The 17072-nt window shown below is 43.8% G+C and overlaps 1 protein-coding gene across 4 annotated transcripts in view; it reads right to left on the reverse strand.

Moving 5' to 3' along the window:
• SYT17 (synaptotagmin 17) overlaps positions 1–17072 on the reverse strand; it is a 70404-nt gene that overhangs the window by 20716 nt on the left and 32616 nt on the right. For all 4 annotated transcript variants that reach the window (XM_072942086.1, XM_072942085.1, XM_072942088.1 and 1 more), the window contains exons 6-7: positions 10917–11037; positions 9208–9363 (exon numbers count right to left, since the gene is read on the reverse strand). In XM_072942086.1, the coding sequence (XP_072798187.1) occupies positions 9208–9363; positions 10917–11037 (277 nt within the window). The remainder of the gene's footprint in view (positions 1–9207; positions 9364–10916; positions 11038–17072) is intronic.

A 17072-nucleotide genomic window follows, 5' to 3' on the forward strand; every position in this document is an offset into this window, starting at 1 on the left:
ATGTGTGTCCCCCAGGGGCCAGCCTGGGACCTGGGTGGTGGTCTACCCTGTGGTTCAGTTCTCAAAGTCTCCGAAATACTGTTTTTGTTTTAATTTTAATTATTTTTGAAGAGGGGAGATAATTAGGTTTATTTATTTACTTTTTTTTTTAACAGAGGCACTGGGGATTGAACCCAGGACCTCATGCATGCTAAGCATGCGCTCTGCCACTGAGCTATCCCCTCCCCAACCCCTTCTGATATACTGTTTAGGGTCATCTCGACTCACGTGCAGCCCGGGGATGAGCTCAGGAGTTCATACATAAGCTTGTGGGATCCCTTCTGGAAGTGATCCCTCTCTGTAATCTTTCTCACTCTGGCTCCTCCCGGGGGCCCACTTTCAAGGCCCTTTGGCTAGAAAGCGGAGGCTTCAATCTTCCCACTCTGCCTCCCACATCCCACGACTGGGTCTGGGGCCAAGGGCCTACTGCCAGCGCCTCACACACTGCCAACCCCAGGGCACTGCAGGCAGCACAAACAGGCCTGGTTGTGTGGCTGAGTCGGCACAGCTCTGTGTCAATCCCCGGCTCCTGGACGCTGTATCAGCTGGCAGCTTAGGGGTGATGGTGACTAGGTGAGGGAGACAGAGGCTGGGGAGACCACCTCAAAAGCGCCAGCATTTCCACTCTCACACACACACTGCGATTATTACAACAGCAGGTATGAATTTCCAAAGAGTCTCTTCTGGGATGGACAGGTCTACAGGCTGATTGGGATGAGAGGAACGATCTGTTACATTTTACACAAGAGGGAGTTGGGACTCAGACAGCTGGACTCATTTGCTTGAAGTCACACACAGCGGATGAAGAGTGGGGCCAAGATTCAAACCCAAGTCTGGGTAATTCCACTCCTGGATGGCAGGGTCCATCCATCTCACCATCTCCATCGCCACCACCACCACCATCATACCTGGTATTTATTGAGCACTAACTATATTACAAGGCATTGTCTTAAGTTTTTTATGACTGATGTATTGAGACTAGAAGGTTATAACAGAGGAAGAAACAGAGATTCAGAAGAGGGGTATCAACTGCCCACGATCACACATACTTGCTCAATGGTAAAGGTGACATTTGAACCAAATTATATCTCCCTTCAGTCCATGCTCTGAATGGCCCGTGCACCCATCTCTAGGAGGCAGAGCTGGGCCTGGTGCCCAGTGAGTCGGGCTGGGAGGGGAAAAGTCAGAGGCTGCGGGGAGGCTACAGAGAGGAGGCGGGGCATAGTGGTGGGCTGAGGCCAGATGCTGGGGAACATCTGTGCCCCCGAACAAACCCACAGCATCTTGATCTCAGTGGAGTTTCCGGCTCTCGCAGAAGGTTATGACTCTCTCAGATGGGGTTGACCTTGTCTCCTCTGCTGGAAACCCTCAGCTTCTCACACCGCCCCGCTTCCCAAACCCAGACACTCTTCCAGCATGTCCCCTGGTGCCCACTCAACCCTGAGGTCTTTCCAGGCAAGAGGGTGGCAGCCCTGGGTTCCAGACCTCCCATCTCATTCTCCTCCACGCCTCCCCATCTCTCTCACCAGCAGATTCAATTAACCAATTTGATGCTACAGCTGCAGAAAGCCAAGCAATTATGGAAAACAGACCAGGTGCCTTGGAACTCATTCTCACAGAGAGGCCTGGGAAGCCTCCAAGCAGACAGCGGGGTGGGGAGGGGAGAGAACAGTACAGGCAAACGCCTGCCAACCCAGGCTGTGCAAGAGAACCACCTGGGGAGCTTTGAGAAATACAGCTCCCCGCCCCCTCGACAGATACAGATGCCCTGGCCAATTCAGTGCTCTGGGCCAGAGCCTGGGCATCAGGATTTTAAACAGTCCCCACATAACACCAACGTAAGATGGGGTTAGGACATCTGACGACATGCAGAGGTGAGGGTCACTGCCGGAGAGTTGGATTCTAACATAGGCAGAAAGACACTGTCGCTCACCCTGATGCACTTCCTGGGTCTTCTATGTATCTGCTCCCCAAAGCGCGGTCTGCAGACCTGCAGCATCGGTGTTACCTGGGCGCTGCTAGAAGTGCAGAGCCCCAGGGCCCACTCCAGACTGCGTCAGAATCTGCATTTTAACCAAACCCCGGGGGATGCCTAGATCTGCTAAAGTCTGAGGCATTGATGTTGGGCCGATTGACGTCCTTCAGAGTCCGACGACCCCCCATTCCTGGGCTCTCAGATATCTGACACTCTTTGCTGGGTGTGGTTCCCTAACAGACCAATAGCCCTGGGTAACGCCTACTTTATCAGTCAAACCCCACTGCCCTTCATGGACCCTAAACCTCTGACCTCACCTACAACCAATCAGAGACGTGTGCACAAGCCGATCAGGCACCCGGTGACCCTACCTTATAAAAGACCCCCACAAGCGGCCCTCGGTGCTCACAAAGGCACTCCTCGCCTGTGTGACCCACTGTTGTCTAAAATAAACTCCTTTCTATTCTTACCCTTAACCTCTGGTAAATTCTTTCACCAACCTGCGTGTCACTGGCTCACTGACCGGCCACCCCGCTGTGTCCACAACAATTAAGACAATTCACATCGTGAAGTCATCATCACCATCCATCTCCAGAATCTTTCATCTTCCCAAACTAAAGCTCTGAACTCATTAAACAAGAACCCCTAAAATAAACAACCCAATCCAAAAATGGGCAGAAGACCTAAACAAGCAATTCTCCAAGGAAGACATACAAATGATCAAAAAGCACATGAAAAAATGCTCAACATCACTAATTATCAGTGAAATACAAATCAAAACTACAATGAGGTATCACCCCACACCAGTCAGAATGGCCGTCATTCAAAAATCCACAAATGACAAATGCTGGAGAGGCTGTGGAGAAAGGGGAACCCTCCTACACTGCTGGTGGGAATGCAGTTTGGTGCAGCCACTGTGGAAAACAGTGTGGAGATTCCTCAAAAGACTAGGAATAGACTTACCATATGACCCAGGAATCCCACTCCTGGGCTTGTGTCCAGAAGGAAATCTCCTTCAGGATGACACCTGCACCCCAATGTTCATAGCAGCACTATTTACAATAGCCAAAACATGGAAACAGCCTAAATGTCCATCAACAGGTGACTGGATAAAGAAGATGTGGTATATTTATACAATGGAATACTACTCAGCCATAAAACCGACAACATAATGCCATTTGCAGCAACATGGTTGGCTCCTAGAGAATGTCATTCTAAGTGAAGTAAGCCAGAAAGAGAAAGAAAAATACCATACAAGATTGCTCATATGTGGAATCTAAAAAACAAAAACAAAAACAAACAAACAAAAACAAAGCATAAATACAGGACAGAAATAGACTCACGGACAGAGAATACAGACTTGTGGTTACCAGGTGGGTGGAGGGTGGGAAGGGATAGACTGGGATTTCAAAATTGTAGAATAGATAAACAAGATTACACTGTATAGCACAGGGAAATATACACAAAATGTTATGATAAATCACAGAGAAAAAAATGTGGCAATGAGTGTGTATATGTCCATGAATGACTGAAAAATTGTGCTGAACACTGGAATTTGACACATTGTAAAATGATTATAAATCAATAAAAAATGTTAAAAATAAAACAAGAACCCCTATTCTCCCCACCCCATTACTCTACTTCCTGTCTCTATCGATTTGACTACTCTAAGTACCTCATATAAATGGAATGACACAGTATTTGTCCTTTTATATCTTGCTTAATACTTAGCATAAGGCCCTCTAGGTTCATCCATGTCACAAATTCCTTCCTTTGAAAGCTAAAGAACATTCCGCTATATGTATACACCACGTTTTACTTATCCATTTATCCATCCACAGACACCTGGGTGGCTTCCCCATTTTAGCCGTTGTGAATAATGCTGCTATGAACACAGGTGTACAAATGTCTGTTTGAGTCCTGCTTTCAATTCTCTTTTTTCTATTTTAATATATTTTTACTGAAGTATAGTCAGTTTACACTGTGCCAATTTCTGGTGTACAGCACAACGCTTCAGTCATATAGGAACATACATATATTCGTTTTCATATTCTTCATCGTAAGTTACTCTGCCTTCAATTCTTTTGGGTGTATACCCAGAAGAAGACTTGCTGGATCATATGGCATTCTATTTTTAATTTTCCAAAGAGCTGTTATTGAGCTGTATTTCTTTTTCCCCCTACTTCCAATAACAGCCCAATCACCTCAGTGGCCAACTCCACTTCACCTTCCGGAAAGCCTCGGGACCGCACGCTGCTATCTCAGGAGCTGAAAAGCAATTTCCCCCTTTCTTTTCTTTTCAACTTCAGCTGCAGAAATCACCTGACTGAAAACTGCAGAAGAACCCTCATCCCACACGGGAGCAGAACTGCTCACAAAGCCCAGCCCACCAGCTAATTACAGGCTTTTACCAGGATTCTCAGCAAATGCTTAAATTGCAGATCAACCTTCTTTTTTGTTCTGAAGTGTTTGGAAACAAGCTAATGGGCTGGGTTTCAGATCCTTAGCCTGAAGGTGGCAGCTCTTTCCCCTAGTTGATAAATAAAGCAAGTCAGAATTGAATTCAGATTTGAATTCAGCAGGATCATAGCTTTGCCTGGATAGATACCAGCTCAATTCACAATTCTTTATCATTCCAGCCAGTGGCCTTTATACAAAATGCCACCCCTACTGGGATTTCCAATCACAGCTGTGGTTCTGAACCCTGACTGAATATTAGAAATATCTGGGTTGCTTTAAAAATATAGATATTTACAGAGCACTCAGGACCCCAGCCTAGTCCAATTGAATCAAGAGTCTCTGGAGTCCCCTCCAGATCTGGTAACACTTTAAAGCTCCCAGCTGATTTGAAAGTGCAGCCAGGTTACTTAAGGGGGCATGGGCAATCCTTCCTTCTCCATAAAGAATATTTTCTTTTCTTTTCTTTTCGTACTTTTTATTTTCTTTATTATTTATTTATTTTTAATTGAAGTACCATCAGTTACAATATGTCAGTTTCTGGTGTACAGCACACTGTCCCAGTCATGCATATACATACATATATTCGTTTTCATATTCTTTTTCATTAAAGGTTATTACAAGATATTGAACACAGTTCCCTGTGCTATACAGCAGAAACTTTTTTAAAAATCTATTTTTATATATAGTGGCTAACATTTGTAAATCTCAAACTCCCAAATTTATCCCTTCCCACCCCCTTTCCCTGGTAACCATAAGATTGTTTACTATGTCTGCAAGTCTATTTCTGTTTAGTAGATGAATTCCTAGTGTCCTTTTTTTCTTTTTCTTTTTTTTAGATTCCACATATGAGTGATATCATGTGGTATTTTTCTTTCCCTTTCTGGCTTGCTTCACTTAGAATGACTATCTCTAGGTCCATCCATGTTGCTGCAAATGGCATTATTTTATTCTCGTAAAGAATACTTTCAATGGGCTTTCAACCTGAGGTGAGAAACCAGAGCTAGGGGCCCACAACCCCCACCTTTAAATTAGAGAATCAGGTCTTCCACACGAATGGAGAACACAGGAGGACTTGTCTGCTGGGCGCAGCTGATGACTGTCCCGTGAAGTTCGGGGGTCAAGTGAGAGATGAACAAGGGGTGGGGCTGGGAGTCCCGCTCCAGCTTGGAGCTTCTGCCATGTGGGGGTCACATATGGGATTCAAGAGGTTCGAAAAACCTTTGCACTGTATACAAAATTTTCTGTCCTTCTGTGTATTTTTCTGGGGAGGGTCCTTCAGAGATCCTACCACACTCTCTCCAGCTCTGTCACACACCTCTCAGCTCTCCCAGGATGAACTGCCTCTGCTTTTTATCACAGTATACCACGTGATGGTATATGATGCAATTATTAAAAATAAAAAATTAGAGCCTTGCCTATTGGCATTGACCTGGAGGAACTAAACACACTCACAGTTACTGAAACAAAAGCAAGTTTCAGAGTGATGTCCACAGAATGGTCCAGAAACTTCCACAAGAGCAGGGATTGTGTTTTATTCACTATGACATTCCCAGCACTTGGAGACAGTGTCTGGCACAGTGAAGGTGCTTAATACACAGTTCTTGAATCAATGAATCATTTTTTAAAGGAGCCAAATCTTCCATATGTGGATGATGTTTGTGTCAACAAGGGAAAAAGTGTGGTGTGATACACACCAGTATGTTAAAAGGGGTGACTTCGGGGAGAAGGGACTAGAATGGGGGTGAGGAAGAGAGTAAAATTTCCTTTTAATAATAGTTAACTGTTAACTGAAGGCTTGCTCTCTGCTAGGCACCATGCTCAGCACTGATTATGAAGGGATCTCATTTAATCCACCTAACAATCCTTTGAGGTCTCCTTCCATGGTTATACCCATTTTATAGATGACAAAACCAACGCACATAGATCTTGCCCCAGGCCACAAAGTCAGGACCCAGAATATGCATTTAACCCCTCTGCTCTTCTGATTCTCCTTCCATACACATCCTTCACTTGTGCCACTCACAACAAGCATGTGCTACTTCTAGCATAAAATTTTAAGTAACATATGCAATCCCACTCCTGGGCATATATCCAGAGAGAACCTTAATTCAAAAAGACACACGCACCCCAATGTTTATAGCAGCACTATTTACAATAGGCAAGACATGGATACAATCTAAATATCCATCGACAGATGACTGGATAAAAAAGTTGTGTTATTTTTATACAATGGAATATTACTCGGCCATAAAAAAGAATAAAATAATGCCATTTGCAGCAACATGGATGGTACTGGAGAATGTCATTCTAAGTGAAGTAAGCCAGAAAAAGAAAGAAAAATACCATATGATATCACTTATATGTGGAATCTGAAAAAAAAAAGACAAATGAACTTATTTACAAAACAGAAACAGACTCAAAGACATAGAAAACAAACTTACAGTTACTGGGAGGGAAGGGGGTGGGAAGGGATAAATTGGGAGTTCGAGATTTGCAGATACTAACTAATATACATAAAATAGATAAACAACAAGTTCATATTGTATAGCACAAGGAACTATATTCAATGTCTTGTAGTAACCTATGGTGAAAAATAATATGAAAACGAACATATGTATGTTCCTATACAACTGAAGGATTGTGCTGTACACCAGAAACTGACACAACACTGTAAACTGACTATACTTCAATAAAAATAGAAAAAAAAAAGAAAAAAATTTAAGTAAAGTTTAAAAGTGTTAGAACTTTCCATCTGGGCTGTCTCTATGCACCCCCCCACCAAATCCCCTCCTGATCTAAACATGCAACATTAAGTCCTTTATTCTCGGTAAGGATGTAGGAATCGGTATTCCATGCTTGGACCCAGGCTTAGTTCAATATTGTTTCCACTGCCTGCTGGCCACCTCCAAGGAGTCAGTGGAATTACTGTCTTCTGTCTTGACCTGAAACCTTGTGGAGAGGGGGACCCTCATCTGTTGGTAACTCGATCAGGACAGAAGCCATCACAGGCTGTATCAGATAGGATCATTACACCTGCTAGGGCAGGCATCCTTCACTGGATGCAGACTCTCTGGGTGACAGGCCTTGAGAAAGCCCAGAACCAGTGTGCCTCGGAGGGGTCTTGGAGCACAGAACACTTGCAATCTCGGTGATGAGAAGCAATAAGCTTGTGCAGAGGAAGGCTTGCATGCAAGAATTTTCAGCCATGGCCTGCTTTCTTGGGGGACCTACAGCCAAGGACTCTAGACTAGATCTAAACAGATGAGGGTTTCCAATTACTCTGGAGCAGGACTCCTCCAAGTTATGATGTCAGATCCCCAAAGCCAGCATTACTTGGGTGCTTAAGGAAATGTGGATCCCTTGATCTTAGGAGCTAGCAAGACCAGAGCTTGAATCCTGATGACCAGCTTGAGACCCTGGGTGGACTGCTTATGTTTTAAGCCCCAGTCCCCATCTCTGTAAGTTGATGAGGATGATATTGACTTGACAGGGTAGGTTATGATGAATACTAGCAATCATATAGGTGAAGTCTGTGAAGAGGATACAGGAAATAATAACCATTATCTCCATTAATTCTATGTTGTGAAAGGCAGCTTCTAAAACGGCTCCCAATGATCCCTACCTCTCTGTATTCCTACCCTTGGGTAATCCTCTCCCCTTGCACGTGAGCTGGACTTAGTGAGTTGCTTCTAATGAGTAGAATATGGCAAAGCAATAGGATGTCATTTCCAAGGCTAGGTTACAAAAAGGCTGGCTTCCATCTTGTTCGCCCTCTCTTACTCCCTCACTTGCCAACTCTAGTGGCAGCCATCTGCCATGTTATGAGTTGCCCTGTGAAGCAGCCCATGTGGAAAGGAATTGGGGATAACACCCAAGAAAAAAGTGAGCCCCCCCCCCAGCCAACAGTTTGCAAGGAACTGAATCCTGCCAACAACTGTGTCAGTGAGCTTGAAAACAGATTCTCCCTCCCCTCCTTCCCAGTTGAGCCTTCAGATGAGACTACAGCCCCAGGCAATACCTTGATTGCCACTTTGTCAGAGAATCTCAGCCAAAAGCACCCAACAAAGCTATGCCTGGACTCTTGACCCACAGGAACTATGAGATAATAAGTGTTCATTGTTTTAGGCCACTAAACTTGGGGGTGATTTGTTTGACAGCAATAGATAATTAACACACCTAGAAATAGTAGATTAAATTACATATTGGAAATAATAGATTTAACCAGAGTGTCGCACATGAAGCTTCTACTTAAATAGCATGTCCTCTGGGAAGTCTTTCAAAATCCTCCTGTCTGAGTTAGGTGATCCCACTTTCTCATGTTTCCCTATTAGACCATAAGCTACTTGAATCATATCATCAGAGCTAACATAGTGAGCACTTACTATTATCTCAAAAGTTGTAAGCCACTTAACCTTCACAACAAACCTATAAAGCAAATACTATTATTGCCCATATTTTATAGACGAAGAAACTGAGGCTCAGAGAGGCTAAGTAACTTGCCCAAGGCTTCAGTACTTATGTAGAAGTACCAGGAAATCTGGCTCCAAAATTTATATTTGTAAAGATTATAGTGTATAGTTCTATGAATCTTGTCCAAGTCCACAAAAGGTAAGTGAATTCAAACCCAGGTAGCTGAATACCGGACATGAAGTTCTTAAACATCACCCTCTTGAATGCCTTCTACCTCTAGGACAATAGGCTGAATATGCCTCAATGTCTGGAATGCTACCTACCTGTAAACACGAGGCTGGCATTTTCCAGTTCTTCTTGGGGAACTTTGAAGCTGAAGGATTCATTGTAGAAAGGATCAATTGTGCCTCTCAAGAAGGATGTCTTCTTTGTTTTCACAAGCTTGAGTCCATGTACCAGTTGGATTTTCACAAAGGGGTCTGAGAATTGGACACAGAATTATAGAATGTTGGAGATCATGAAATCCAGTCTATCCATCTATTCATCCATTCCAACCTCCTACCCATCCTTTACTCATCCATTTTTCCATCCATCCAACTTTCTATCTTATCTGACAGCCAAATCACCTATCCATTATTCAAATCTTCATTTTTCCGTCAGTCCGTCCATCTTTCCATTCATCTGTCCAAGTATCTACCCCTCCTTTCATTCATCCATTTTCCCATCCATACATTTCTCCTTTTCCCAGGCAGCTGCTTATCTGCTCATCCCTTTCTCTCTTCCTCTAGCCAAGATTTATCGAGCTCCTCCCACGCATCAGGAATTGCATTCATTTTACAGATGAAGAAACTGAGGACTCAAGACAGGAAATGATCTGCTTAAGTGGAAAGTGGTGGAAGAAGAGCCAGACCCAAGGCCTGTCTGTCCTGGTTTTCTATCCTTAGAAACCCATTACCATGTCAGTGAGCCCACAGCCCAGAGACAGCAGAATTACAACTATCATTCTTAGATTACAGTTTACAAAGAGATTCATGTGCATTATCTAATTTTGTATTTGTTTAAACAACCCAATGAGATGAGTACTGTTACCACCCCAATTTTTCAGATGGCGAAATTGAGGCTTATAGAGGTTAAGTAACTTCCCCAAGGCCACATCATTTATAAGCAGAACTAGGATTTGGTGCTAGGCAGTTTGCTTTTGGAATCCTTAATCATTTTATCATACTGACTCTCCCATTGTGGTGAGTCTGAAAATCTCCAGTCTTAATACCATCCCTTCAAAAACCTATTTTTATAATGTGGTTTTTGAGAATACAAGTTGTCTTCTAAATTCAGCTGTCACTTTATAACAAAAGTAATTTATTTTAGCTATTGCACTTAGAGAAGACAGTATTTCCACCACTGAGCTGAAGAGATCCCAGCAACCATGGCTGCTTTCATGATAATATCCTTTGCTGCCATGGGAGAAGCTACATACAGATGGAAAGTAATCTGTTCCATTTCATTAAAAGTCATGTTTGAATTGGTGTGCTATGAAGTAGACACTTTAAATACAATAGGCTTCTCAGGGCTGGGATTTATAAAGATTTATGGTACATCTGAAATGAGTTGGGGGAAAAACCTCAGGGTGTGTCCGCTGCTGTCTCAGGTTAGAATGCACGGTCCACGCACGCTACCGCCCCCTGGAGCATGTGGTCTCCAATGCAGGCATAGCGTCTAAAAAGGCAACTTCCCAGGGGCTGTATGTGTACAAAGAGGATCTAGATTTCAGTAGTTTTCACACCTGATCTCAGTCAAATCCCACATTCAAATGCGGTTATTGAGATGGCATCATGTACCTGCCTCCTCCTAAGAGACATCCGATCGTTTTTTTCCTCTCGAACTAACATCCTAGTTCTGGACGCTATTTTACCCTCATGGGGTCTTCTGTTCAGTAGTATCCAGAATGCAGCAAAAGAAAATCAGGTCCCTTGTGTCAAACAAACACAGATGCCCTGTTAAAGAAATGGGGGAAGGAGGGCTCGCACTGTACCTGAACCTTGGCTCACATCGGTCTGAAGAAGTTGCTTGGCTCGAATAACATCGACGTTCAGTCTCCCAGCACTTGGGAGATAATTCAGTGACAGAAGCAGCTCCCCCAGTTCTACCTCATTCTGCAGAGAAAGGATATGGTCAGGAAGTTGCATTTTTCTTGTATTCCTTTTGTACCCACCATGCAGGAAACTGATTCCAGCAGCTCACGAACAGACTTCTGTGGGTGGATCAGCTGACAGTGGGTGCCTCTTTCTTTGACTTCTTTTAGCCTCCACCCCCAATTATTTTCTTCCGTCTATCTCAGAAAGTTCATCCTGCTCTAAGGATGTTTAATAGCAGCAACAACATAGAAGTAACAAAAGCATCAATAATGGTAATAAATGCTACATGTCAAGTACTGTGCTAAGTACTTTACATGTGATAATTAGTTCAGTCTTCATAATGAGTCTGTGAAATGTGAGCATTCCACTTGATAGAAGGAAAAACAGAGGCTCCTTCTATCAAGTGGAATGCTCACATTTCACATGTCCAAGGCCACACAGCTAGAAAGCGGCAGTGCTGGCATTTGGACCCAGGGAGGCTGATTCCAGATACTCTGACCACTTAGCTCTTCTGTCTCCCGGCAGGATACCTGGGAGGCAGACGGCCCTGCACAGCAACTACCTGGGTGAAAAATCTGTTCTCAACCTGCAGGTTGAGTCCACGACAGAGCCCATGCTTCAAGCCCCACCAAGGCAAGCTTGAACTTTTTGACATCCCATGTTAAAGAGTACCCACTACCACACCTGGGGGAAAGTCACACACACACACACACACACACACACACAGTGCGTGACTCCATAATTCCGAAAGTACCAGAAAACAGAAGGCCCCCACTTCTCTGTCCCTTTAAAAAAATTTTTTTATTGTAGAAAATTTTAACCATATGTAAATAGGCCAGTCTGATCCATCTCCATATATTTGTCACTCTTGTGCCAATGATCAACATTTTGCTGGAGGATGTTTTATCTTGTCTTAGTCCGTACAGGCTGCTATAGTAACAAAACAGCACACAGATCAGGTAGGTTATAAACAACAGAAATTTATTTCTCATAGCTCTAGAGGCTGGAAGGCGAGGGCGCCTGCACGGTTGGACGAGGGCCCTATTCAGGGTCGCACACTTCTCACTGTATCCCTAACAGAGGGCTAGGGAGCTCTCTGGAGTTTTAATAAGGGTACTAATCCCATTCATGGGGGGGCTCCACCTTCATGATCGAATCACCTCCCAACGGTTCCACTTTCTAACATGATCACATTGGGCACTAGGATTCCAACATGTGAATCTGGGGTCAGGAGGAACACATTCAGACCTTAGGACATTTATCCTCTAACTCGTAAAAAAAAATTTGAGCTGAATATTTTAAACCAAGTCCCAGACATGGTGTCATTTTGCCCATATTTCCTTTAGCATGCATTTCTAACTGATAAGGACATTAAAGCAAATATTTTTAGTATGGGAAATTTCCAATCATAGTCCAAAGAAGGCAGAGGAAAAGGAACTTCCTCATGGCCACCATCCCTCAGCTTCAACAATTATCACTGCCTGGCCAATCTTGATTTACCCATACCCTCATTCAACTCCCCATATTATTCTGAAGTAATTCTGAGAAATCGTATTATTTTATCTGTAATATTTTAGTTTGTATCTCTAAAAGATAAGATACTTCTATCTATCCATCCATTGATCTAGCCACCATCCATCCATCCTTGATCCACCCACCATCCATCCATCCATCCATCCACCCACCATCCATCCATCCTTCATCCACTCACCTGTAATTTCTATCCCTTTTGATGTCAGTCATGTCAACAAAATAATGCCAAGTGGCAGCTCTAGAACAACGCTCGGTACCTAGTAGATGCTCAAAAAAATGTCTTGACTGGATGAAGAGCCAATCCAAAAGATTTCTGAACTGAGTGAGTTAGTCCCCAAACAACAAACAATCTTGCACATTAATTCAAGAGGTTGCAGACGGCAGCCTGCAGATGCATTTTGTTTGGTCCACATCATATTTACACAGATCATTACTTGCTACTTTTTATAAAATTCAAGAATCAAGATTTTTCACACTAAAAAAGAAATCTGGATTTCTTGTTTTTCTTGAAAAACAGAAAGGTCTGGCAAGGCTGGGCCCACACTCCCACCTGGAAACATCTGGCCACAGTGCAGTGCCCTTAGATGGGACTTGCCTCTGCATGTCATGGGATCCCCACCTTTACAGTCCTGCTGTCCTGCTCTGGGCATACAAGCTTGCAGGTTTTTCAAAAAGGAATGGCCCACTCAGTTTCCTGAGTAATCAAAGACGTTCAGAGCCCTTTACACACAGTTGTTAGGGGTCTTCTCTTTGTTCTGGAAGGCTGGAAGACTGCAGCAACTCCTGAGCACCACCCTGCAGACATATCTGTCCCCAGGCAAGGAAAGCTAAGAACTCTGCTGGTGCCCAGGCCAGGGAGAAGCCAGTTCTGTCCTGTGGACTTTGTTCCTCCCAGCTTTGTAAGTCAGAGCGATGCTGTCCCTGCTTCTAAAACTAACCAGTATCTCATCTCATGATGCAGGTACAGAGACAGGGATCAGGACTCGTAGCATTGTCAGCTGAGCTGCATATGCAGAGTAAAACAGATAAACAGCAAGTTTCTACTGTATAGCACAGGGAACTATATTCAATATCTTGTAGTAACTTACAATGAAAAAGAATATGAAAATGAATATTTGTATATATATGTATGACTGAACTATTACGCTATACACGAGAAATTGACACAACATTGTAAACTGACTATACTTCAATAAAAAAACTTTTTAAAATGAGTAAAAAAAAAAGATTCAACAAATCTAGTCATCAAGGGTAGTTTGTTTAGAGATGGGCTCAGTTGAGAAACAATTTGGGTGGCAAGAAATGAGCCTTCGTATAGACAGTGGTTCTCAACTGTGGAAAATTCTACCCCCAGGGGACATGTGTCAATGTCTGGAGATATGCTGGGGTGGGAGTGGGGGGTGCCACTGGCATCTAGTGGGTGGAGGCCAGGGATGCTGTTCAACATCCTGCAATGCACAGGACAGCTCCCTCCCTGCTGCCAAAGGATGCTCCAGTCCAAACTGGCAACAGTGCTGAAGCTGGGAGACACCGGACAGACAAGAGAAAGGGGCAGAGAGGTCTCTTTTGTGATAACAAAAATAGTAAATGGCCTCTGACCCAAAAGTTCCATTTCTAGCAACTTACTCCACAACAGGATGTACCCCCAAGGGTAATGAATACAGTATCATGACTTCCATAGATTCATTGTGGGCCTACTATGTGCCATACATTGATTGTGGGTCTACTATGTGCCTGGACTGGGGAGCAAGATGCGGCCCCTGCCTTCATGGTGGCAGAGACAGACAGTAAACAGACTAAGCACTAAACAGAGTACTGAGGGAATTTTAGAGGATGCTGAGTACCAGGAAGAAAACTCCAGCAGGGTAAGAGAGATGAAGGGCCTTTCTGGGGAGATGGAAATACTGTGCATCTTTATTGTGGTGGTGGTTACACAGGTACACTTGCCCCCAAAATCAACAAACTATATATTTACTTTTCTGCTGTTGTTTTGGTTTTTTTGGGGGGGAGGTAATTAGGTTTATTTACTTATCATTTTATTTTATTGTTATTATTTTTTAATGGAGGTACTGGGGATCAAACCCAGGACCTCTTGCATGCTAAGCAGGTGCTCTATCACTGAGCTATACCCAACAAACTACATTATCTAAAATGTATATTTGTTGCATGTAAATTATGCTTCAGTAAAATTGATTAAAAGGGGGGATCTGAAGTAAGCAAACAGGGCGGAATATTAGCTCTTGTCAAATGTGGGAGATGGGTCCAGGGGTGTTTATTCTCTGTTAGAAACATTTCCTTTAAAAACATAATAAATATTAAATAAGAAAGCAAGAAACACTAGGCAGGGTAAGAGTGGTGACCGATGGGGGCCATGGGGGGGCCGCCACGTCAGGAGGGGGTCAGGCAAGGCCTCTCCGTGAGCGGAGGTCTGAATCACAGGACGTGGGGAGGGGCCACACAGGCAGAGGGAACAGCAAGTGAAAAGAGCTGTGTTCGGGAACGGAGGGAAGGCCAGTGTGGCTGGAGGGCGCTAAGAGGTGGATTCTGGAAAGGTCCATGGGAGCCTGAGAAAGCTGCCCCGGTGGCTGTCTGCCCACCCCAGGTGCTCATCCCAGAAATGGAAGGAGAGAGGATCAGAGGCAGGCAACTGGGCTCGCACCGCCTAAGGGGCCCTCAAGCCCTCTTCAGAGTATGAAGAGCTTTCCAGAGTGGAGAGCTACTCCCCTTCCAGGAGCCACTAAACATAACCCCCCACTGCCTGTCAACAAGGCCACTTCCTGGTGTCAACTCGTTTCTAAAAAGGTTGTTTTTCATCTCAAAAAAAGCAAAGCTTTTATTCCTCCTTCACTTTGTGGGATATTCGCTCGCTGCCCCCTCCCCGGCCCCCAGCCCACCGCGCATGCGCAAGTCATGCGCAAGTCAAGGTTCTCCTGTCCCACTGAGTCAGCCACTCTATCCCTCTGTCTTGGGAGTGATCGATTTGCAAGACAGTTGTCTGGAATTCGGGGATCAGTTGGTAGACATAAAAAAGAGGGCAAATTGAGCAATATCGAAGGATTGATTTATTTAACAAGCATTTATTCAACAGTTACTGAGTCCTAGGCACCAAATGTCATGATCGTGACAATAACAGCAAACCTTTCTTGAGAAGTCACAGGAGGCGAGGCAGTGACCCCAGCAAGCTAAGGCTGAATCTCCTTTTTCCCCTCCATCGCCCTAGAGGGCCCCAGCTTACAGATGAAAGAATTCAGGCTCAGAGAAGCCAAGAGACATCTTCAGGGTATCGTAAGTCAGGGCAGGATGCAAGTGCAGCCCATGCATTAACTCTTTTTTAAAAAATTAACTCATTTAAATTAAATTTAACTAATTTTAAAACCTGAATTATAGTTGGTTTACAATGCTGTGTGAGTTTCTGGCCCGTATGAACTCCTATACCACGTCCCTGGTAATTAAAGCACCATCCAGCCATCAACAATCCAATCTGTCGGGAGAGAGCAGGGAAGATATAAAAACAAATCAAAATTCTGAGGGCCTCAGATTCACTAGGATGGCTATAAAAAAACAAAAAGGCAGTAAACATTGGCACAGATGTGGAGAAAATGGAACTTAATACACTGCTGATGGGAATGGAAAATAACGCAGCCAACGACCTTTCCTTAGAAGGTTAACCAGAAAGATACCTTATGACCTAGCAATTCCACTCCTTGGTATATACCCATGAGAACAGAGAAACTTGTACATCGATGTTCACAGTTGCACGACCCACAATAGCCAAAGGGCGGAAAAGAGCTCAAATGCCCTTCAATGGATGAATGGATAGAACGTGTTATTATAAAAATGTTATTCAGTCATAAAAACGAAGGAACTACTGATACACGCTACACTATTGGGCAGATGAACGTCAAAAACATTATGCCAGGTGAAAGAAGCCAGACACAAAATCACGTATTGTGTGATTCCATTTACGAGATGTCCAGAATTGGTAAATCCAGAGAGACAGAAAGCAGAATGTGGTTGCCAGGATGTGGGAGGAGGGGGAAATGGGGAGTGACTGCTTGATGGGTACAAGGTCTTCTTTGGAGTGATGGGAATGTTCTGGAATTAGACAGGTAATGGTTACACAACATTGAGAATGTACTAAATGCCACTGAACTGTACTTTCAAATGGTTAAACTGCTGATGTTTTGTGAATTTCACCTCAATCAAAAAAATTATAGGTCCTAAATATTAAGGAGCCATATGGACCTGATCTAGTGCAAGACGACTGAAGCACAACCCACTCTTGGGAGGGGCATGGTCACGGAAGGCTTCATGGAACAGGCATTTGAGTTAAGCCCTAAAAGATAGGTAGGATGTGTTAACTAAGCTTATCACGGTAATCACTGCAAAATATATGTGTATATATATCACAATGTTATATGTCAATTATATCTCAATAAAGCTAGAAAAAAAGAAAGAAAAATAAGTAGAATTCTGTCCAGCAAATAGAGCCGGGAAGGGCACTCCATACAGATGGAACA

The sequence above is a fragment of the Vicugna pacos genome, chromosome 18 (assembly GCF_048564905.1).
Source record: "Vicugna pacos chromosome 18, VicPac4, whole genome shotgun sequence".
Classification (NCBI taxonomy): domain Eukaryota; kingdom Metazoa; phylum Chordata; class Mammalia; order Artiodactyla; family Camelidae; genus Vicugna; species Vicugna pacos.